The sequence below is a fragment of the Lygodium microphyllum genome, chromosome 11 (assembly GCF_053477565.2).
Source record: "Lygodium microphyllum isolate KBCC chromosome 11, Lygodium_microphyllum_v1.1.10, whole genome shotgun sequence".
In the NCBI taxonomy this organism is placed as follows: Eukaryota; Viridiplantae; Streptophyta; class Polypodiopsida; order Schizaeales; family Lygodiaceae; genus Lygodium; species Lygodium microphyllum.
In genome coordinates, this window is record NC_141145.1 from 105257494 (window position 1) to 105280045 (window position 22552).

Below are 22552 nucleotides of genomic sequence, written 5' to 3' on the forward strand. Positions count from 1 at the left end.
GCAAACTATAATTGCAAATTTTGGCAGTTTTCATGAGGGCAGTCACTCTCGTTTGACAATTATTTTTTCATACTTTGTGGACAACTTCTTGGTTCAGTAGTTCCTCTTGTCTTTAACTTGATCTCGCAATGGTTTTGGGGCTAATATGTAGGTTATTATAGTAACCTATTTTGCCATTTTGTGCATTTAGTTGGTCTCAGTATGGCTAGTGGTTTTGACGATATTGCTATTTTTAATATTGACAAGTTGAATTGCACCAATTACAACTATCGGAAGGCCCAAATTTGAAAAGTTTTAGTGCAAAAAATGTAGGTTAAGCCTTTGAAACATGAGGGTGTCAAGCCTGAACGTATTGATGTAGAGGATTGGGCTGTATTAGATGAGCTATGTAAGTCCACCATCATATTGTCCCTCTCTAAGTAGTGTCAAGCCTGAATGTATTGATGCAGAGGATTGGGCTGAATTAGATGAGCTATGTAAGTCCATCGTCATATTGTCCCTCTCTAAGTAGGTGTTCTTTAATATAATCTCTGATGGGCAGTCTGCATAGCACTTATGGGAAAAGATTCGCAATGTCTATGATAAGCAGAGCCCTGCTTCTTAGGTGTATTATGGTTGAAGCAACTCATGGACATTCTCATAAAGGAGGGCGCTTTCATGTCCACCCACTTAATTGAGTTTCATTCTATTATTAGCCATTTGTCTTTGCGGGGGATTGAATTCAAGGGCAATCCCCCCCCCTTTATTCCTCTTGGTTACACTACGTGAATCATAGGATACATTTCGTACTGCTATGCATGTAAACATACCTATTGATAGGCTAGACTTACAAGGTGTAGAGGGTGCACTCTTGAATGAAAAAGTTAATAGAAAAAATGTCGATGGGTCCTGTACTTCTCATGCTTTGACAATTAGAGACAATAATGGTAGGAGTGGTAATGATTGCCATGGGAGAGACTCTCAGTAGTCTCGTTCTCAGTCATGTGGACAGTCTTGCAATAAGTCCCATAGTCATAAGTCCTCATTGACTTGTTATTACTATCGGAAAGCATGGCATATTATGCCAAAGTGCCATAAAATGTGCAAGGACAAGCGCAAGGAAAAGGGAAAGGGTAAAGTATAGGAAAAAAATGATAATTGTAGCATTGTCTCTAGCAAGTCAAGCATTAAGATTGACGAGATTAATGTTGTGTAAACTAATTCTAATGATGATTTCATACTTACAACTTCTTCTCTTGATACTTCATAGCTAGCTGATGCTATGTTAGGGTATAATCAATGTTGGTTGATAGATTCAGGGGCTTCCTTTCATGTGACCCCTTATAGAGAGAGTTCCACTCCTATCACTGTTTGACTAGATCTGACAATTTGGGTGATGACCTAGCACTAGAGATAGTTGGTATTGGTTATGTCCAACTATAGTTTGCTTCAAGTTGCATGTTTACTCTTCATGATGTATGTCATGTACCAGCTCTCATGAAGAGCCTTATCTCTACTGGCACTTTGGATGATGTAGGTTACGTAGTTTCTTTTAGTGATTCCTCATGGAAGATTACATGTGGGAATCTTGTCATTGTATGTGGTGCTAATTCCAATACTCTCTACCCCTTGCTTGTATCCAGGTCAATTGATCATGTTTTGGCAGTGGATGTAGTTCCATGTGTATCTCTTTGGTATCATCGCCTTGCATATATCCTTAAAAGGAATGAAAATTCTTACCCATTTTCAGTATCTTTCACCCCTTGACTACAAGTGCTTTGAGTCTTGTGATCATTGTTTATATAGCAAGTAGACACATAACACACATAAAAAGTTTGGTATGATATGCATGGGTGAGCCACTAGTTCTCATTCATTCGAATGTGTATGGTCCCATACCCTACAAGTCGTTAGGTGGCATGAAGTATTTTGTTACCTTCATTGATGACTATATGCATAAGGTCTGGGCATATCCTATCAAGTAGAAATCGGATGTCTTGGCTACATTTTAGCGTTGGCTTGCTTTGGTTGAGAACCAATCTGGGTATAGGCTAAAATACCTAAGGTCAAATAATGGCATTGAGTATGTCTCTAAAGCCTTTAAGTAGTTTTGTAACGAGAGGGGTATTAAGCATCACTTGACTACCTCATGCACCCCACCCCAAAATGGTATGGTTGAGTGCATGAATAGGACAATTTAGGAGCGATTTTGTAGTATGATTTGCCAAGTAGGCTTACCACAACATTTTTGTACTGAGGTAGTTACAACTGTCATACACTTGATAAATCGGTCCCCATGTGTTGCTCTTGACTATTAGGTTACAGAGGAGGTATGGTCTAGAAAACCTCCCTTATATGCTCATTTGCGTATCTTTGGTTGTGAGACTTTCTACCATGTACCCAAAGACAAGCACAATAAGCTAGATTTAGAGTCTAGGAAATGCACCTTTCTTGATTATGCATATGCAAGTGAGATGGGCTATTGCCTATGGGATCCACATGCTTGGAAGTTTATTGGTAGCCATGATGTTGTTTTGCATGAGGAGAACATGTATAAGCAGCATGAGCATGTTATTGAAGTATGCAGGGTGATATTTCAGGAGGAGCCTCTTGCTAATGTACAACCAACTAGACAGCTTGCCACAGCGGCAGCTAATGCTCTAGTGGCCTAGGTCCCCGATGCTTCCATATAGGATATCCAGGCTCCCCAGCTTGCTTTGAGGCAGTCTACTAGAGATAGATGATAGCCTGCACGGTTTGAGCCCCCTATGGATTATGTTATGGTGACAAATGTTGGTGAGCCTCTTACTTATGATAAGGCCATGCACAGAGGTGATAGTCACTCTTATGAGAGTGCCATGCAGTCAAAATATGACTCATTACAGAAAAATCATGCGTGGGATTTAGTTCCCTTGCCTAATGGAAAGCATGCTTTGCCATGCAAGTGGGTATACAAGTTGAAAAGTATCCCTGGATACCCCAAGGCTACTTATAAGACCAGATTGGTAACTAAGGGTTTCAAGTAGGAATATGATGTTGACTTTGATGAAGTATTTTCTCATGTGGTCAAAATGACAACCCTATGCTTTGTACTAGCATCGCTTGCTCAGTTAGACCTTTATCAAATGGATGTAAATATGGCTTTTCTATATGGGGACTTGCATAATGAGATCTATATGTAGTAGCCTAAGGGCTTTGGAAAAAAAGGCATGACCACTTAGTGTCCAAGTTGAGAAAGAGCCTTTATGGCCTTAAGTAGGCACCTAGGGAATGGTACCACAAGTTTGATGCTTTTATGCATTCACAAGGATATAGCCATAGTACTATGGATCCATGTTTATACATGAAGAAACCTTATGATTTTGGTACTCTATGTGGACAATATGCTTACTACTGGGAGAGCTCATGATGAGTTGGATGCCTTGAAAACTCAGCTCAAGAAGAGCTTTGAGATGAAGGACATGGTATAGGCCTCGCACATGTTTGGGATGGGCATCACACGTGATCGCTCTAAGGGGCTCCTTTGTGTGTCTCACAGAAGGAGTATATCCAAAAAGTCATTGAGTGGTTTTATATGCATGATGATAAACCTATTGGTTGTCCTCTACCTTCTCATGTGAAGGTTAGTCAAGCCAATTATCTATAGCCTAATGAGAAAAATGCCAAGATGGCCAAGTTCCCTTATGCATCCACTGTGGGTAATTTAATGTATGCCATGATAGCCACTTGTCTTAACATATCATTTGTAGTGGGAGTTGTGGCACACTATATGGCTACACCTATCGGATGCCATTGGGTTGCCATCAAGGATATCATGAGATACCTGAAGGGCACAACAGCTATGTGCATATGTTATGGTGGCCAGGATATAAGATTTGTGGGATACACTGACTCTGATTATGCAGGACATGTAGATAGTAGGAAGGCCACCTCTGGCTATGTCTTCACCTTTACTGGAGGTGTTGTTTCTTAGATGTCCAGGGTGTAGAAATGCATGGCCCTCTCTACTAACTGAGGTAAAGTATGTTGTAGCCACTAAGGCTTGCAAGGAGGCTCTCTAGTTAGGTCGTTTCGTGGTAGATCTTGGTATTACTGATGTGGTCCCTACATTGCATTTGAATTCTGTGGGGTTACCACTTCATTAGAGAGGTCATTGAGGATAAGTCTGTTGACCTTGTCAAGATCTCAATGAACAAAATCATGTAGATCTGTTCGCAAAAAGTCTCTCAGTGGAGCGTTTTGCCTTTGTTAGGAAGTTGTGATGAGATGACATCTTTCCTCATCTTGTTGTACTTATGTATATTTGTATTTTGTCACTTTTTTCACTCACGCATTCGGGATGGACTTGCTGCTGTGGAGAATTCTTTTCCTCAAGATGCCTATGAGGAAAATAATTAGTAGGTTCATGTGGGTGAACCCTTGGTGCCCCTTCTATTTTAGAAAAGAGGAGGATGTAGCCCATCTCTTTTGGGAGTGGCCCTAGGACTCATGGGATCTCGAGAAAGTTTGAAAAAGTAATGTTCCAAGCGAGCTTCTACAACACCATCAACTTTAAGCAAGCCATCCTTGGGGAAAAGGATCCATGATGGAGGAGATGTGGTGATCGTTAGAGCCACGATTTGCAACAAGATTTGGAGATGCAAGAATCAGGTGACCCATGGGGGACCAAGGTTCAAGTTTGAAGATGTTGACTATATTTTTGGAAAGGCACTGATGGAGGTTAAATTCCTATTTTGGACCCTTCAACACAAAAGCAGGTGTACAAGGTGGCCACGAGGGCCTTTGCGAAGCTTGTTTGACAAGCTATAATCGATAGTTTATTATAGCCTTAGATACTATGAGAGGTGTTACTCCCCCCTTTTTTTGTGGAGGTTGTATATTTGTGTTTGCATTAAAAAATGGAATGGTTGAGGTGATGAGTAATGAAGAAGCTATTGATCATGGCCACCACTACTCACACGATCCACTTTAGCTAATTAAGAAGATGTAAAAAAATTCAACTAGTAGGAAATCTCACTTACAAATTGCCACAATCTATTGGTCCTTTGCATGTCAAATTGCATGTATTGAGTGCTTGTCCTTCAACATCAAACTACACTAGGCCCTAGAAGCTATCAATGAGTGTAATTGTGTGGTGATACCAAATAACTTGCCAAGAGGGGAGCTACAATTAGGGTTTAAATATAATAGTAGAGATTTATAATCAATCCATGAGATGAATTTAAACCATGTGAGAGATTGATTGATATATGCCCAGAAGCTCTTTGAGACCCAATAACATGCATTAGGAACATTAATATGAAATCAAACTAAGGTTAGACCAACATTTATGTGCTGAACAATCTTAGGAGTACATTGTATTTGTTAAAGATGCATTGCTTTAAGATACATTAACTTAAAATTTGTTAGTGATCAAGCAACTTTTGCAACACTAGAGAGAGAGAGAGAGAGAGAGAGAGAGAGAGAGAGAGAGAGAGAGAGAGAGAGAGAGAGAGAGAGAGAGAGAGAGAGAGAGAGAGAGAGAGAGAGAGAGAGAGAGGTCTCATAAATGGAAGAAAAATAGAGTGGACACGAATGTATTAGGTTTCACTCACATTTGTCTTTACACATGAGAACCTTGTTAGACAAATACTAGGAAAACACATAGAAAAAACGAGAAGTACTAAAGAAACATAATAAAGAGAGCGAAATAATAATGATAATGTTGTGAGAAAATAATAAGAGAGGTTGTTGTGTTCTTTGTATACTCTAAAGTACGTTTGAGGTTTGGATATAGTTAATGAAGAAGGGTTGAAGGGCCTGAGCACATGGAGGTTGACGATAGATCAACATCACGAAGAGTAATGTTGCGATTCGATGTGTCTGGGGAGGATTCTATTGTGCATATTTAGGGCCAACTGATGGAGCTCGACCTCTGGTCTTACCAATCGGTAGAACAATACAACAATTCTTACCAACACGTAAACATGTGGAAAGGGTAAGCTTATTTTTCTAAATTAGCTAGTTAACCTGAGTGAGTTTTTCATGTGCTCAACCTTGACATTTTTCCAGATGGTGGTGCCACTTTGTAGGTCCCACCATCTCTCCGAAAACACTCATGTGCTAAGGGTAAGAGTCCCAAAGACCCTTATTGACCCGCGCTTGTGCAGGGCCCAGGCCCTAACGTTGAGCAAAGCGTAAACGTAAGGTAATAATAACAACGACAACGATTAGAGAAGCTCTATTGGCAGGGACGTATATGCCACATAGATGCTTGTGCCTCTACGCTCGCAGGCTGAGCTTCCAAAGTAATGTCGTCGTCAGCAAACAGAGCTCGGACAGAGAACATTCGGCGTATGATTCTCCGTCTATAAAGCTTGTCACTGGATGCCCTTTCCTCTCACTGACGAGCTAGGGTTTCCGTCTGCTCTAGGCCCGATCCTGCTGATCATCACCATTGGCCTCCACAGCAATCTCCTTCGCTCTGACAGTATCAGCAAGCATCCTGTGGTCTTTTTGTTCAGAGCTCCCTAACGCTCTCTCCGCCCACCACACCCCTCTCCGCACGTTCCCGGAGTGCTCTATATCCGTGTTTTTGCTGCTGAATTCAGCTTCATTTGAATTCAATGGTCTACATGGAAGCTGTGCTTGTGGATTCTCGCTGTTGCACAGAGTATTCCATTGCACGCGAGCTGTTGTGCGTAGAGATTATATGAAGGGAATGCTGAGGATTATGCAACAAACAGTTCACACCCAGCGGAGTCAGTTTGGCATAAGCGGCATTGATGTCTTGCACTACTTGCAGTGCTCATTCCATCAATCTGCTGCAAAAGAGACCAGAATGTAATTGTTGGTGGCCTTGCTTTGATTCTCCAAGTTTTATTGATTCTCGCATCCATAATGGCAATGCAGTTTCATATGTCCAGTCTAACCCAGTACGATTGCAAGTCATCATGGCGGGCTTCAGATGCTCTGGGGTTTGCCATTGGGAACTGCAGGAATGGCCTCAGCCCCAGACAAATATCAGCTCAAGTCCAGGCTTTTAGGACCTACACTAGATTGTGCCGGAAGGGAGTTGCTTTCTGTGAACACTCAAGTGCTGGGAGTACCAGTGGCTTCAATCAAGATGTAGGGCCAGTGGAACACACACAGGTGTCAAATCTGAGCTTGAAGCACAGGAATGTGTTGATCCCTGGAGCTGTTGCAACTGCCACGCGACCAGCCTATGACAAGGAGGATGTGAAGCCCTGGCGCCTTGATGACAAGTTACATGAGCTTAAGGCATTGAAGAATGCTCTGGTTAACTTGGAAACTTGGCATCAGAAGCTTGATGTATTGAGTACGAACCAACGCGTAAGGTTAGTGTTTGGAAAAAATAATGCAGCTGTCAATCCATTAGTGTCAGTTGCATTGCAGAGTTTGGATGAGCATGAGATGTATCTGCTGAAATGCCTAGTGGCAGCGGGTCAAGAGCATGTGTTAGAAGTACATCCTGCCTGGCTTGAGCAGCTTCCAACAAATCCGCAGAAAACGACAACAAACTTGCATAATTGCATGGGAGATAGCAGTTCAAAATCTCAATCTTCACTATTGCATGATTCCATTGAAGAGAATGAAAATACCAAGTCTTTACAAGAGACTTATTCGCATAGCAAGCCTTTTCCTGACATGCACACAAATGGTTTGCCGGGCAAAGAAAAAGTTAATGGATCAGCCGCAGTGGAGCATACACTTAATCAAGGGAGCAGAGGACTACAGGCAGATCTTCGTTTTGAAGCAATCAATAGCTTGCTGGGAAGGCTTATTAAGATACTTCAAGATATGGAGTCATTCTATGACAGCATTGGGGGAATTATTGGGTGAGAGCTTCTGTTTGCATTACACAAGCGATTAGTTTATTTTTGTATTCTTTGCAACTTGAACAAGGCCAATCCTATGCTTTAAGGATGTGCAACTGCTCTTTCAATGCTGGCAACTCTTTCTAGAGTATTAGATGAAGTGCTGTTTTAATGACAGAGACTTGCAGGAATGTGTCTGGGCTAACAAGCATCAGTGACATTCATTGTCTTCTAAAAGTTCTGACATATATTTACTCCCAGTCTGCATCATTGGGCTTGCAAATTTATGAATCACTCATGCCTCGGGTGCACTGTAGTTCCAGGTAAAAGATATCTGTGAATCTGCTTTCAGAAAACTGGATTCTGTAGCGACATAGGCATGCTGTGGTGTGCTCATAAAGCACACTAGATAATTACTACACAGAAATTCATTCGATCGTTTCCATCTAAATACTGTTTTCAAATGAAAAGAAATGTCAAATTTGGAGTATGTGAAACCTTTTTTGGCCTTGTCCACTGCAATGGACTACAGTCTCTTTTTTGGTTTTTTTGATCCACAATTGTGACTATCCTTTGAAGCCTTTGATCAAATGTAAGTATGCATTTCATCTTCTCTTAAAGAAATGTCAAATTTGAAGCATATGAAACCTTTTTTGGCCTTGTCCACTGCAACGACTACAATCTCTTTTTTGGTTTTTTTGATCCACGATTGTGACTATCCTTTGAAGTCTTTGATCAAATGTAAGTATGCATTTCATCTTCTCTTTTAGTTGGCAAAGATAGGTCCTATAATTCTAGGCAATAGCTATGGAGTTTGTTATTCTGTTATATTCCTTCCCTATTAAGTTTACTTCCTTGAAAAAGGAAGCAATTGAAGGTGTACGGCCATTTGGATTATCGATATAGTTGAATTTTTTGGCTGCCATCTTTTTTGCTGTCTGTCTCGGGTATGTGATGTTATGAATTCTATTTTCACAGGTATCAAGTAGCAGCTTTGGAGCTAATCAAAGCTGCAGATGACAAACGGGATGATTTTTCCTCTAAGCAAAAGAGCAGAGTGTCTTTATCTGATGGCATTGGCTCCACCAGGTTCTTTGTTCCAACTGGTCCTGATTTGTCAAAGGATCAGGATTATGCTGCTCAAGCTGCAGTTTGGGGACTCGAGGTTTAACAGTACTATCCATATGACCATCCTTTAGTGTTGGTGATGGTTTAATAGCTCGAAGAGAAGCTAATGATGTCGGTACCCATGTAATGCAGGCTTTGCCTGAAATGGGTGAAATATATCCCCTTGGAGGTGCTGGTGACAGATTGGGTCTGGTGGATGATGTGACTGGAGAATGCCTGCCTGTTGCCATGCTTCCGTATTGTGGCCGGACTCTGCTGGAAGGTCTGATAAGAGATCTACAGGTTTGTTGGTCATTACTCTTATTGGATTCCATCATTCCAGCTAAATAACTAACATCTCCCCCTAGTTTCTTAATTGTAGCTGGGTGGTACTTTTTTGTGCTACTCTATTAGCTGATGTCAAATAAACTCTTGCCCAACATACTTTTTGGTGGTCTTACATGTGTTGTTTCACACAGTAGATCTTTCTTTATCGTATGCCCTTTAAGATAAAGATCCAAGGGACATCCCTTTTAATCATGTCAGTAATCCTTTTTTTTAGTAGAGTAAATGAGCTGCTTGGCCTCACAGCTTATTAAGCTCTAGGTTTTTACATAAGCATCCACTCCACTATGAAGGTTCTAGAGATTGATCTATCTTTACGATACGGTGTGCTCGTCACAAAATACATGTTTGACAGATAGGCTTACCTATGGATACTAATAAAGGTATGTCTCATTACATCATACAAAATAGAAAAGTATATGGTGGATGGAGAGAGGTCCCTAGGATGAGCTATCACTCTCATCAACATCATCAATGCCATCCATATAGGATGAGCTATCACTCCTTAGAGGTGGATGGTGAAACACTCCTGGGCTCATCCTCATTGATGAACTTACTGTCATCATCAAATGATGGGTCTCTAGGCAATGGAGTATCACTGCGAGGCACAGGATTGCACAAGGTTGGAGCTACTAGAGCCTCGCCTCACATATGTTAGCATGCAGCTACTTGTTGAAGTTGAAGGGCACCAGATGATCAAGCCCTTGCTGCCACGCACCCAAACTCCTTGCCCATGACCTTGTGATTGCGAGTGTAGGACTCTGTACCTATAACTCTGTAAAACTAAATGTGCACAGTGTCTATGTCTCTTTCTTTTCCTTGAAACATACTACCACACCTCTACATGTGTGCACATATGGAACTGTATGCGGAACAATGCATATTGCATGTTTGTGGACTTCTCCAGTTGATTCCCTTGTGTCAATGAAGGTACTTTGCGTAGATGATGCAGTGTGCTTAATGAATGTGAACGTCTTGTCATTTGATGACTGTTTGAAAGGACAGTAGTTGCCCAACCAAGGCTAGCATTTGGAGGGTAAGCTCTGCCCTTCTCTTGTAGTAGGCTCATGATGACATGATGTGCCTATTCCTATGTGTTGGGGCCTTCTTCGGAGAAATTGTCCACTCATTATATCAGGCCTAGGTTACAGTAATCAGTGAAGCACCCATGCCTAATGAAAATACATGTGGAAAGTATTAAATGGGAAATAAGAATATGATGAGTCAAAAGACTTGATTAAAAGGACAGAAAGCCCTATCAATCATCATATCACAACTGGGGGAAAATATGATTCATCACGTAAGGTAAATAACAAATGCTACAGATATGTGCATACCAAACTGGAAAGTTGAATACAAGAAAATTTTGAAGAAAGCTTTGCCCCATTGTCCATTTCACACCTTGCTTCTACGTGGATATAGCTTCCTCTTTATTTGGCTGCAGTGTTTGGGTGAATGGGGAGTGTGAGGTCGAGTGCTCCAGGTTTGGTTGAACATATTGGACAGCAGACTTGTCTGGTCATTTGGCTTCATTTGCTTATGATGCAACAAAATTATATTTCTTTTGATTGATAGGAGGGGCATTTCTGTCCAAATTGATAAGTGTGAATATGAATGACACTTTTTTTCAAAATAGGTCGTGACTTGCATTGGAACTAATTGATGTGATGCTCTCTTTCAGGCCAGAGAGTATCTACATTTCAGGATTTTCGGAAAGCAATGTATTACTCCTGTTGCAATTATGACCAGTGCTGCAAAAAAGAATAATAAATTGGTCACAGGCCTGTGTGAAAGCCGTGAATGGTTTGGACGTGGGAGATCCAGCTTTTTTCTATTTGAGCAGGTTTGTGTGTTGTTTATGTGTGTTTGAGTCCTAGGAAGAACTTATTTATTTGCTGAAGTTGGGGTTTGACTTGGTTATTCAACTGCTCTTTTGCTTTTTTATTTCAGCCTTTAATTCCTGCAGTAGGTGCGGAATTTGGAAATTGGTTGATTATGGAACCTTTGGTACCCATCTTGAAGCCTGGTGGTCATGGAGTCATATGGAAGTTGGCCCTTGACAAAGGGGTTTTTGATTGGTTCTACAAGAAAGGCCGCAAAGCTGCCATTGTACGCCAAATCAGGTCTGAATTAAGTAGATAGCAAAGCTGTTTCTAGGAAAGTTGACTATTACAATTTGTGTTACTTAATTGCCCGTCACAAAGTTTTTTCTCCTTTTTTGCTTTATGGCAGTAACCCGATTGCAGCCACTGATGTGACTCTATTAGCATTAGCAGGAGTTGGGCATCGGCACGACAAGGTAGTATAGCTTAGTGGGATATCAAAATTTTGACTGCTTAACATGTACCAATGTATCACTCTTTGGATATTCATATGACTACTTAATATGTACCATTTTATCACCCTTTGGAATGATTTTTAACAATGGCAAATGGTGAGCTGACAATGTGAAGTTCTCAGTTAGATGATACATGCTATTTAGATACTGTGTAATGGTCTCTCAGGGAACTGGGGGGCTTAATTGTTAGTGTCTTCAAAAAGGTCGGAATGTTTATGAGAGAGAAGCTATTGATATAGTGTCATGACATATTTTGATAATGTAGAACAAAAATGGAACTCAAGGGAAAGGATAAATGAAAAATGAAGTGTAAGGGTTTGCTTACATGACATAGAAGCCTCTAATCTGTTTGATCTTGGTCGTCTTCCTCTGTATCTAGTAATTACGATAAATCTGAAAGGGTCCAACTCTGGAGAGACCTCAAATTATGTAGAGGGTTGTGAATTGTCTTGAGGCAAACTGGTGTGTTATTTGATTCAAATCCCCTTGAGCTCTGGAAAGCTCTTGGACCTGTGAGAGGGTGCGACACTGTGTAGACTGGGATTGACCTGCCATTTCTGTTGGCTTTGATGTTCACACTGGTTTTCCACCCTAGTGGAGAGTGTGTCCTGGTAATGCAGACGGTGATGCAGGCTGGAGGGCTGGTATGTATGTTTGACTATCCTAAACACTTATCCTGGACCATTCTGCCCCTTATCTCACAATATTATCGCTATTGGCAAATGAGTCATCTTGAGCCTTCTTTGTGTTGCAGACTCTACATGATTGTAGTGCTCTAAACCTGTGATATCCCCACTCAGTCTGTCTCTCAATTCACTTCACAGCTTACGCAATGAAAATTCACAACTGGTCAATTGGGATCTTGATTGCATCAGACGTTTACTTCATGTACACTTGGAGATTTCAGCTGATCGTTTCATTCACATGCCCTTTTTTGTTTTGTTTTTAGTTTCCTGGTTCTTTTGGGGGAGGGGGTTGACTCAATAATCTGATGGTGGAGAGTTGAGTTGTCTATTCCATGTCCTTCCTAATGGTTTATAACTTGATCAAGTCCAAACTCATCAATATACTTGTTTCTTGTAAGGATGTCTAAAGGAGGGGGGTTCAAGTCATCATAATAAGAGTTTTCAAGGTCCAAGAACTAATTTATCCCAATTGTAAATATAGGCTGTCTCAAATGTGTTTGTTATAATTTCTTCACTCCTATCATCGCAGCTAAGAGACAATTAGGTAGGTTCCAGAATTCTCATTGTCATTGATCAAGAGGTACAGGAGCATTTAGGACTGGTGGATAGTGTGTTTTGGGACCTCAATAATGAGCCAAATTGATCCACAACACAGTTGAGCATTTAGGATTGGTGGATAGCGTGTTTTGGGCCCTCAATAATGAGCCAAATTGATCCACAACACACTTGAGCTCATTGCCACTTGCTTTGCTACAATTGAAAAAATGTTTGCATAGTTTATGAACGAGTATAGAGAGTTATTTGCATGAGAAGCTTCTTGTGATGTTTAAAGAACAAATAATTGGTGTGTTTTGAAAATGTGCTGATTATGTCAATGATTTGTAAGTCTTTAATTATGTTAACTCATTATATGGTATCAACTCTTAGCCCTTTCAACAATTTTGTAGTATCTTCCTGTAGATGATGTTTCTGGTTTTAAGGAATTGTTTGTTTATACTTTCTACAGAAGTTTGGCTTTGCATCATGTGAGCGGAAGGTTGGTGCAGCTGAGGGTGTTAATGTTCTTATTGAAAGAAGCACAAAAGATGGTTGGGAGTATTGTGTGACTTGCATTGAGTACACAGAATTTAATAAGCTGGGCATTCCTGATGTTCCTGTCTCTCCTGGAAGGTGTGTTACAATTCTTACTGCTTTGGCTTGCAGTCTTTTAACAAGTACCACCATATATGCAATCTGATTGGCCAGAACTTTCATTGTTACATAGGCAATGGCAGAAACTAGAGATATTTTGGTGATATTGCAGTGGTTTGAAATTTACTGGTGGAGCGAAGCCACTTTTATTAGTTCAAGGAAATGTATATGCAAAGCTATGAATAGCGTTTAATGTCCCAAGATGCATATATTTAGCTATTGCCGTTGGGCTGATTAACTTACTACACGTTGGGCTGATTAACTTACTACAATAGTGCCATTTGATTGCTGATATGAAGACTTTATTGGTGGAGCTAAGCTGCTTTTAATTAGTTCTAGGCAATTGTATTTGCAAAGTTATGAAAAGTATTCAATATTGCAAGGTGCACATATTTAGCTTTTGCCCTAACATCCTAAGGCTGAGTGAATGCTGAAAGACAATTTAGTTTTAGGTGTGTCAAGATAGGGTCACATAAAGGCCGCCACTCTTTTGCCTTTGTGGTCTAGATTAGACTTCTCTTGAAGTAAGCTGTATTGATATCCTTTTTCTTTGTTGGGAGTTTTGGGAGGGGGGGGGGGGGGGGTGCGCATGCACTGAGATGCTTACCTGTATGCATGTGTCTGACATATTGCCTTTATCCAGGATAGACAATGAATACTCCTTGTCCTTCATTAGTGATTTGCCCAAATGAACTTATCTCCCTTCCTCCCCTCTTACTTTACCCCCTATGCCTGTTCATTTTGACATAGTTGTGAGAACTGGCTAAGCTCTCTGGTTGTAAGGTAGTGGAAGGCACTGCTAGGGGTGAGGGTTGTAGACAGAAGTTAGGTGGCCTATCTTGGAGAGCTGGCTCTGCTCTTTGGCCTAAATGACTGGACACTTTGGTCAGTGAGGTGGATTGGGTGTTCTCTTGTACTTGTGGACCCTTCGAGAAGGTTGTATGAAGCAAAATGTGATTATATGCCATTTATTCATGCTTTCGAGTGGTTTTAGATTAGGCTTGAGTGGATTATGCAAATGGCCACTGGCAAGTGGAGGAGAAGGATGTTTCTGTTATTGATGTTCCCTTTAGACATAAGGCAATTGATGATGGGATTTAGATGGGATGCTTCCTTTTGACAACAACACAAGGTGTTTGATGATGTGGCTCCAAACAAAATAAGTGTCTAGTTACTAACGGCTTCATTTGGAATTTGGGCTTTGGGTTAATAGGGATCCTAATTTGTCCTCATTAGGGATTTGCAGAAATGAGCTTACATGCCCTCCCCTCCCCTATGCCTGCCCATTGTGACTGAACCTCTTTCCTTTCCCCTTTCCCCCCTACCTAGGGCATCTTAGTCTTTATGTTTCATGTGTGGGACTTGGACATATTTGTGAGAACCCACTGAGCTCTCTGGTTATGTGCTGATTTATATACGATAATTCTTTTCTCCAAAAGGCAAGATAAATATGGGACATAATTCCATGGCATCCTCTTGCAACTTTCATGCTTGAAGTGTTTGCATTATCAAGATGTGGAGTAAGTATTTGTTCTTTTTGTTTGGGTTTTAACAGCTAGTGTCATTTTGAAACAGTATGCAGGCACAATATCCAGCAAACACAAATGTTCTCTATGTAGATCTTTCATCAGTGGAGCAGGTGGCTTCAGCTCGCAGCGCAGCTTCCCTCCCAGGGATGATATTGAATTTGAAAAAACCAATAGAATTCAAAGATTATCTTGGAACCACCCACAGGTTGTACCAATGCCATGCATGTTGTGCAATCAATCGTGAATTTCTTCATTGTGTTATCTCCTGTATGTTGTTTGTGTGCTTTTTGGACCTTCTGAATTTGTATAGCATAGTAATAAAGATTGCAACCACAATTCTATTTTGATCCTCTATTATGAACAGTACATATGCAGGACGACTTGAGTGCACTATGCAGAATGTCGCAGACTTTCTTCCAAACCAATACCAATCTAGATTGTCTTCTGCTCAACACGGTATGGTACCTTTTGCAGCTAGTTGCTATAGATCTCTCTAGATTTTCAGAGAGGTCTTCAAGAAACATACATTCAGATGTGCTTCTGTAGTCAAAGCTACTTTTTCTTGCAGGTGATTTAGGTACATTTTTGATCTACAACCAGCGACGTAAGGTCACCTCTTCTGCCAAAAGGCGACGAAAACCAAATGATTCATCACTGCACCAGGTAGTTTGTAGACCGTGAATTTGGAATGTCATAATCTGTGAGAGTTGATAAGCTCAAATACAGATCGACTGCCTTTCAGTCAGAATTATAGCAGTTGTTGAAACTTATATGGCATACCGAAAGTTATTGCTGCAATTCTATATATAGAAGCTGCCTTGGAAAGTTCACAGATGAAAACATTTGCAATGAGTGTTTTGAAGTCTTACTTTACAAATTGTTTAGCTGCATAAGAATTATTTTGGATGGAGACTGCTATGCATTTGAGGTCATACAAAAAGGTGGTAGTAATAGGAAAATGACACCTAAATTATTTGTTACTCAAAGCTAACTTTTTGTGGCTCACGACCATGGCTAGGGTATAGAGCTAGCTTAATCTTCCTTAGGATCCTAGACATTTTATGTATTGGTCTGCTTATGCATGTCAACAGCCTCTCATGTTGTAGAGAAGTGTCTGCCATATGTGCTAAATGCACTTTCTGGTCCAATCACAAGATTAATGGAGAACATGTGAGATCCAGTGTTCTCTGGAAACTATGGTGCAAAGGCATGTCCAGGTATGAACACGCTTTGTAAGACATTACACGCACTGGTGTACTTGTGGAATCGTTCAGCCTGTTGGACATTGGATCTTTGTAAGACATTACACGCACTGGTGTACTTGTGGAATCGTTCAGCCTGTTGGACATTGGAGATAAATGCGTTTTTGGTGGTAATTGATGACTGATGAGATTATCTTGGTTGCTGAAGAGCAAGGAGGATGATCTCTGTGTGTGAGCCTGGAGGTTTGTCTTTGGCATATTGAGATAGTCTTTGCATTTTATGGATGTAAAATAGATGCAGGACAGCAAGCAACTGGAGGTTCTGGCAGGTGTTTCAGGAGATACTGGGCAGCATTGGTGAATGCTGGGGAGTGACTGGCACGCGGTACCTTGGAGATGTGCCGCTAGGTCAGTCCAAAGGAGTCCAAAGGCAGATGGACCAGATGCTGGTCAGAATCAGAGCTGGCAAGGTTCAGTCTAGGAAGGTTTACGTAGTTTCAGGCTATTTATATGCAGCCCTTCATGACACATGTATCATCAGATTTTCTCGATGTACTGCCACCCTGCATTTTTCTTGTGCATTTGTGTTGCTGTAGGCCGTCGGGGCTCTTTGTTTTCTGTTTTGTCTCAGCTTTTGACTTTCTGATGTAGTCCTCCACTCTTGGGGTAGTCCCCACATTGACATTGTTAGCCCGTTTGGCTACTCAATCGCTAGCCTGAATATATGTCACATGAAATGCTCTTTATGTCGTCCCCAAATGCACGAGCCGACAAATTGTAAGTGAGACACATGGTCCAAGTTACTTGGTACAAGTGTGATGCACTACAGACGTGCACAGAAAGAAATGTATGGCATGCCAATTACTAAATGATGCCTTAGGAACTGATTCTTGGCTATGAGCCCTGTTTGCCCCAACAAAAGAAGTTAGAACAGCTCACATTTACCTCACTAGTTGTGTACATCATCTATGCACTGGATTCATGACAAGCTTGGGAGCCAAGTTCAGACGCAACTTGACAAGGTAAAGCACATTGCGCCTGGTACAGCTTGCAAGGAAATCATGGGCATGAATCGATATATATTTTAAAGGTCGACAGGGAAAATATGGGTACTTTTTTCAACAAAGTGCTTATTTGGGTGGTGGGCTGACTTGCCTTTCACTGTGGCTGTAAGAATGAAGTGCATATGCTTCGCTTCCTGCTATGATCTTTGCAGGGTGATATGTAGTCTTAGCTTTTACTGTGGCTGTATGAATGAAAATGATCACCTTTTATGGGTATGATGATCTGTATGCGCGCGCGCGCGCACACACACACACACACATCATCATCATCATCATCATCATCATCATCATCATCATCATCATCATCATACCCATAAAAGGTGATCATAGCCAAGATATATATGGATAGGATCATAAACATTGGTGTGAATTTAGTGTTCTTGACATATGTTTTATGACGTGTGAAAGTTTATTGGCTTCCTATTGGTAATTGTCCCCAGTTAAATCGACAGAAAGCAAATGATTTGTGAAACTTTTATATAGCAGGGCTTAGAAATAAAGATGCCTTTTGATCCTAAGTGAGTCATATGCTCTGCATCATTCTAATATGATTGGTTGTTATCTTGGCACAGACACCAGATGGTTCTTTTCTGGATGTTATATGGAATGCCCATGAGCTTCTAACATCGTGTATGGTGGACATGCCCGAGGTATCTCTTGGCTATAGCACGTGCTTACATTGTGAATGCAAGATTAAAAATGACATTTTATTCAGTGTAATCCAATAAGCCACATGCATCTTGTTTGGCAAGGTAATTGATGTGCGTCTCTTTAAGCTCTGATAATCAGCTTCTCTGGCTCCCCTCTCGATCTTTTGAATTAATGGATGAAACAAGGAAGCAATTAGCCCTGAATCTAAGTGACACAACTGTATGACCTTCATATGGTAGGATAACGCAGTCTGGTACCATTATAGGTTAAGATAAACTATTTCAAGATTTCCATGCTTCAGTCGTAGAAGTTTAAATGAGACAGCATTGTGGCCTCTTATTTTACATATGATTGAACTACACAAACATTTGATTGACCTACACGAATTCTTGTAGGGGTTAATAAGAGTGTTTGCTGTAGGTTGCACAATCCTAGGCTCTTACACAGTAGTTGGATGTTTTGAGGATAGTCAGGGGAGACACAATAGAACTTTATGCCTTTCAATTGTACAAACAAGAATATTGAGGAAAGATGCTCACATTTAGTGGTATATCCTCTTTAGGAATATGTTTGACAAATGCTTTTATGGGCTGGTTTTACCAACATGTCTATTTGACAATATTCTAACCAACCGAAAGTTTCAGATGGAAGGCAAAGAATGTTATGTGGAGTCTGGGCCTCCATTTATTGTTCTGCTACAGCCTGCTTTGGGTCCTCTCTGGGATGTTGTGAGGCAGAAGGTACGGCCGCTGGCTTGTTATGTATGATCTGTATGAGTAAATCCTTTACTCAAGGAGACTGCTGAGACTTTTTCCTTTTAGATTCATGGAGGTTCCATCAGCCAAGGATCTGAACTTCAGCTTGAAATTGCAGAATTTCTGTGGCAAGATGTGCAGGTTACTATCCCTCTGTACATTTTAGCTCTGTGATGCATTTTCCTGCAAAGTGACACTTATATTTATGTATATATCAATATGCATATCTCATCTTCACTTTGTTCTTTTACAGCTGGACGGCAGCCTACTGATTCTAGCAGATAATATAGTGGGGTCTATCAAGAGGTCCAAGACTGGAGAAAGTATCATTCATTATGGGGAGGGGTAAATAAAAAATGAAAGTCGTGCAATTTTTAGATTTGTAACCAAAATTGCATCACAAATGCTCTTCCTTTTTTATGTTTACCTGTTTTTCCTTACAGGTGTGGAAGATGTAGATTACAAAGAGTAAAAGTAAGAAACAGAGGTGTTGACTGGAGCTGCAAGAAAAATGTCTACTGGCAACATAAAGTTCAGAGACTCGAAGTGCTACAGATTATTCTTCACGGATCAGCAGAATTTGATGCTTATGATGTGACTTTGCATGTATGAGCTATTTAAGTGGAAATGAATCATTTGATACAGTGGGATTATAATGGAGCCTGAGAGCTTGTTTGTCTTACAGGGCTCTCATACATTTGAAGTGCCTGATGGATATAAAATGACGGTGACAGAAGGTGTCAATGGTGAGTTTCTTGGTTAAAGTCATAAAAAGCTGTGTAACATCTAGATAGTTCTGAATACTGTAGGCCTTTGAAGTGGTAAGTTGGCGTACCTTTCGTAATTTCAGGCTTGCTTCAAATGTTTAGTGTTGTCAATTTGCAAAGCTGTAGTTTTACTGTTTTTACTTTGGTTCTTCACATTCTGCATTACAAAGGCATTTCTTACTTGGGTTCGTCTCATTCTGCATTACATAGGCATTTCTTGTGTGTTGGATCGGCTTCCTGCAAGCTCGTTGGCACATGGTTCATGGCGTTGGAATCACACTATCAAGGAAGGACGTGTACAGTTATCACTCCAACCTTAGAAAGAGTATGGCTTTTGATCTTTTACGTGCTGGGAGCCTATTGGTGTATAATTCAGGACATTGGAATTACACTGCGGGGGGCACATGTACAATTATCACTTGAACCTTGGGAAAACTGGAGTTTTCCCTCTCTCAAGTGCCACAGGTTGAAGAACCTTGTAAAATTAAGTCTACCCATTATCTCATTATTTCATCCCCTCGATGAAGTATTGTACACTACTATTTGATCCATAATTCTTTAAGGAATCCAAAGCTTTTCTGCACAAGCTGTGCATGTATTAGAGGACTTCTGTACAATAGCATCTCTAAATGTATATAAGCTCTTTGGAATGAGAAGAAGTATCGGCCACTTTTCACAACATTGTTGGTTTGAAAGATAATACAAAAAACCGCCAAACTTTGTATTTCTCAGGAACACTTCTGCTTTATGCCTAGTAGTGTCATAGGTGTATATTTATTCATTCGAGTGGATAACAGAGTTTTTCATTGTTGGGGTGATATGACTTACAGAATGTTATGTTCATGAATATGTACAGGCAGAATAACCTTGCATTTAAAATTCTTGTAAAACCTGGACTTCACCTAGGACATTTGTACACCTGCTTAAGCCGCTGAGAAAGGAACACCATGTAGAGGGAAATGAAGAAGTGAATGACACATGGTGGGAAAGGAAGAAGTGAATGAGAGGGCAAGCTAAAGACTACCTGCTTTAGCCAAAGGAAGATGTGAACTTCAGGAGCCTTGACTGAACTTTTCAACTATGTGCTGGTGTAACTGGTGGTTAAAAGGATAATTTTCAGGCTTCTAACATTTTTGACGTGCAAGGTAAGCACCATCCAAAATCAGTAGACTTGCCAAGACATTGCATGGCCTAGTAATGATTTCTAGTGATGTGGATGATTTGCCTTGGATGCTTGGAATCCCAAGCATCGGATGGGTTTCTGTCAGTATTTTGAAGCTAGTTTTGCACTTCAATTTGAGAGTCAAAAGTGTTAGCATTCAGAGACTGCAAGGATTGTTGTGAAAACAAACATGATCATAATCTAGATCATCATGCGGGTCATGATCGGCATCCTTCCCATCCATCTTGCTTTTGAGATTCCATGTCCTTTTGAGGCATCCGCCCTGCACATGAGACATGATACAAGCTATATCCACGAGCATATTGAAAATGGACATTAGACTCACCTCCTAGCCATAGAGCCAAATGGGCTCACCCTCGAGCCTTGGAGCTAGCAACAAATTGGGTCATGACCACATTCCAAGAGGGGGCATCCTATACCACTAGCCCACATTGTTCCAAAGTATGGATACGTCAACCTATGAGCCTAGAGTCCAAGAGTGCTGATCACATAATGATGTGCACATTAGAATCTTGAGTTCTATAAATAGGACTCAAGTTGCTTTAACACTAAAGTGTTTCTAGTGCATTCACACTAGGCAATTTTATGACCATTGTGACAGATGCTACTGGCACCCATCCAAATGTCCAAGAATGCAACACTTTTTTCCTTACGAAACATTGTTGTCCTCAACAATATCCTAAAAAATGAAGTGAATATAACTCTTTAGTGAACATACAGATAGTCTTTCTCTTTGGGTGGTTTTTCCACTTAATGAAATACTTGAGATGTTTAGTCCTATGGTCAAGAACCAATTCGGGTTTGAGTGAAGCACAATGGCTAGTGTCTTTAAGTTGCACGATTTCACTAATGGTAACTATAAGCTCACCTTGGCTCAATCGTTCTTTCAAATGACTTGTATGAAACACACAGTGTAAACTTTGATATCGAAAGGTAAATCTAGCTCATAAGACAATCTCCTTAGTGATTTGAAAAGGATGATAGTACCTTGAAGGTAACTTATAGCCCTTGTCGATAGTTATTGAATCGAAATTCATTGGAACTTTTTAGTGTAACCCACATATACTCTTGGACCTGGGTTTTGAGAGATTTTGAAGCAACATATGAGCATTTTAGCGCTATTGTAATACACAGTTAAAACAAGACTGAAGTACAAAAATAAGGTCCATACTTGGTTTTCTTCATCTTTATGCATTTTTATGGATGGATATTGCATCCAATGATGCGATTGGCTTTCACTCTCATCAAAATGCATACACTTATATAGAGATTTGATGCTTTTCTTATCATGTAGGCCTATGTACAGGAAGGCTCTAATATTTTCTTATTCAAGGTTAGGTTTTACATTGGGCTATTGATTTTGAGTTGATCAATTGTCTCAACAAGGGTTGGATTGATCTTGCATTGTTATACTTGACAATAATACAAAGGCTTGGATTCAAATTCATTAGGTGTGTGACTTGTTTCATCTCTCTCTCTTCTTCTTCTCTTTAATCCCTACTTTATGCACCCTTATTTTTAAAACCCTCATGGTTCTGGCTTTCATCCCTTTATTGCTCGACATTTGGTGATGTGAAAGCCATCGAAAGGGTACAAGATGAGAGAGCAGCACAAAAGAAGAAAAAGATTGCAACTTGGGACTGTGCCTATTGCTTCTAGCAAGACCAGTGAAATTGCAATTAAGCCAATTGTATCTATGGTTGTTTCAAAGGTTGAACCTTTTGTTATGATAGTAAAAGAGGATGTTATGGATGAATTGGTGAAGGGAATGCACAACCTACAAATGAAGGTTGCGTAATTGGATGAGAAAGCAGGTAGCAGCCCCCCTAAGTCTTTGCATGAGAGCTTTGTGTGTAGATGTATCTAGTGTGACAACCCTCAGCATGAGGGATGTGACTATGATTTATGCCATGTTGCATTACAAATGTAGATTATCTTT

General features: G+C 40.5%; 1 protein-coding gene across 1 annotated transcript; it reads left to right on the plus strand.

Moving 5' to 3' along the window:
• The first annotated feature begins 6202 nt into the window (after positions 1-6202).
• Positions 6203-20166, plus strand: UGP3 (UDP-glucose pyrophosphorylase 3). The gene is made up of 17 exons (XM_087687939.1): positions 6203-7816; positions 8774-8960; positions 9056-9205; positions 10929-11090; positions 11198-11370; positions 11480-11546; positions 13278-13441; positions 15038-15196; positions 15356-15447; positions 15560-15654; positions 17830-17907; positions 18553-18648; positions 18730-18804; positions 18917-19008; positions 19107-19269; positions 19349-19409; positions 19641-20166. Exons 1-17 carry the CDS (start codon positions 6858-6860, stop codon positions 19748-19750), a joined length of 2883 nt encoding a protein of 960 aa, XP_087544065.1. The 5' UTR covers positions 6203-6857; the 3' UTR covers positions 19751-20166.
• The last annotated feature ends 2386 nt before the right edge of the window (positions 20167-22552 follow it).

What these genes read in the sequence shown, in the direction of transcription:
- UGP3 (XM_087687939.1), top strand. Translation starts at nt 6,858, where the DNA reads ATGGCAATGCAGTTTCATATGTCCAGTCTAACCCAGTACGATTGCAAG. An exon ending in GTCTGATAAGAGATCTACAG is followed by an intron (nt 9,206 to 10,928) that starts GTTTGTTGGTCA and finishes GCTCTCTTTCAG; the next exon opens with GCCAGAGAGTATCTACATTT. An exon ending in GTATGGTGGACATGCCCGAG is followed by an intron (nt 17,908 to 18,552) that starts GTATCTCTTGGC and finishes CGAAAGTTTCAG; the next exon opens with ATGGAAGGCAAAGAATGTTA.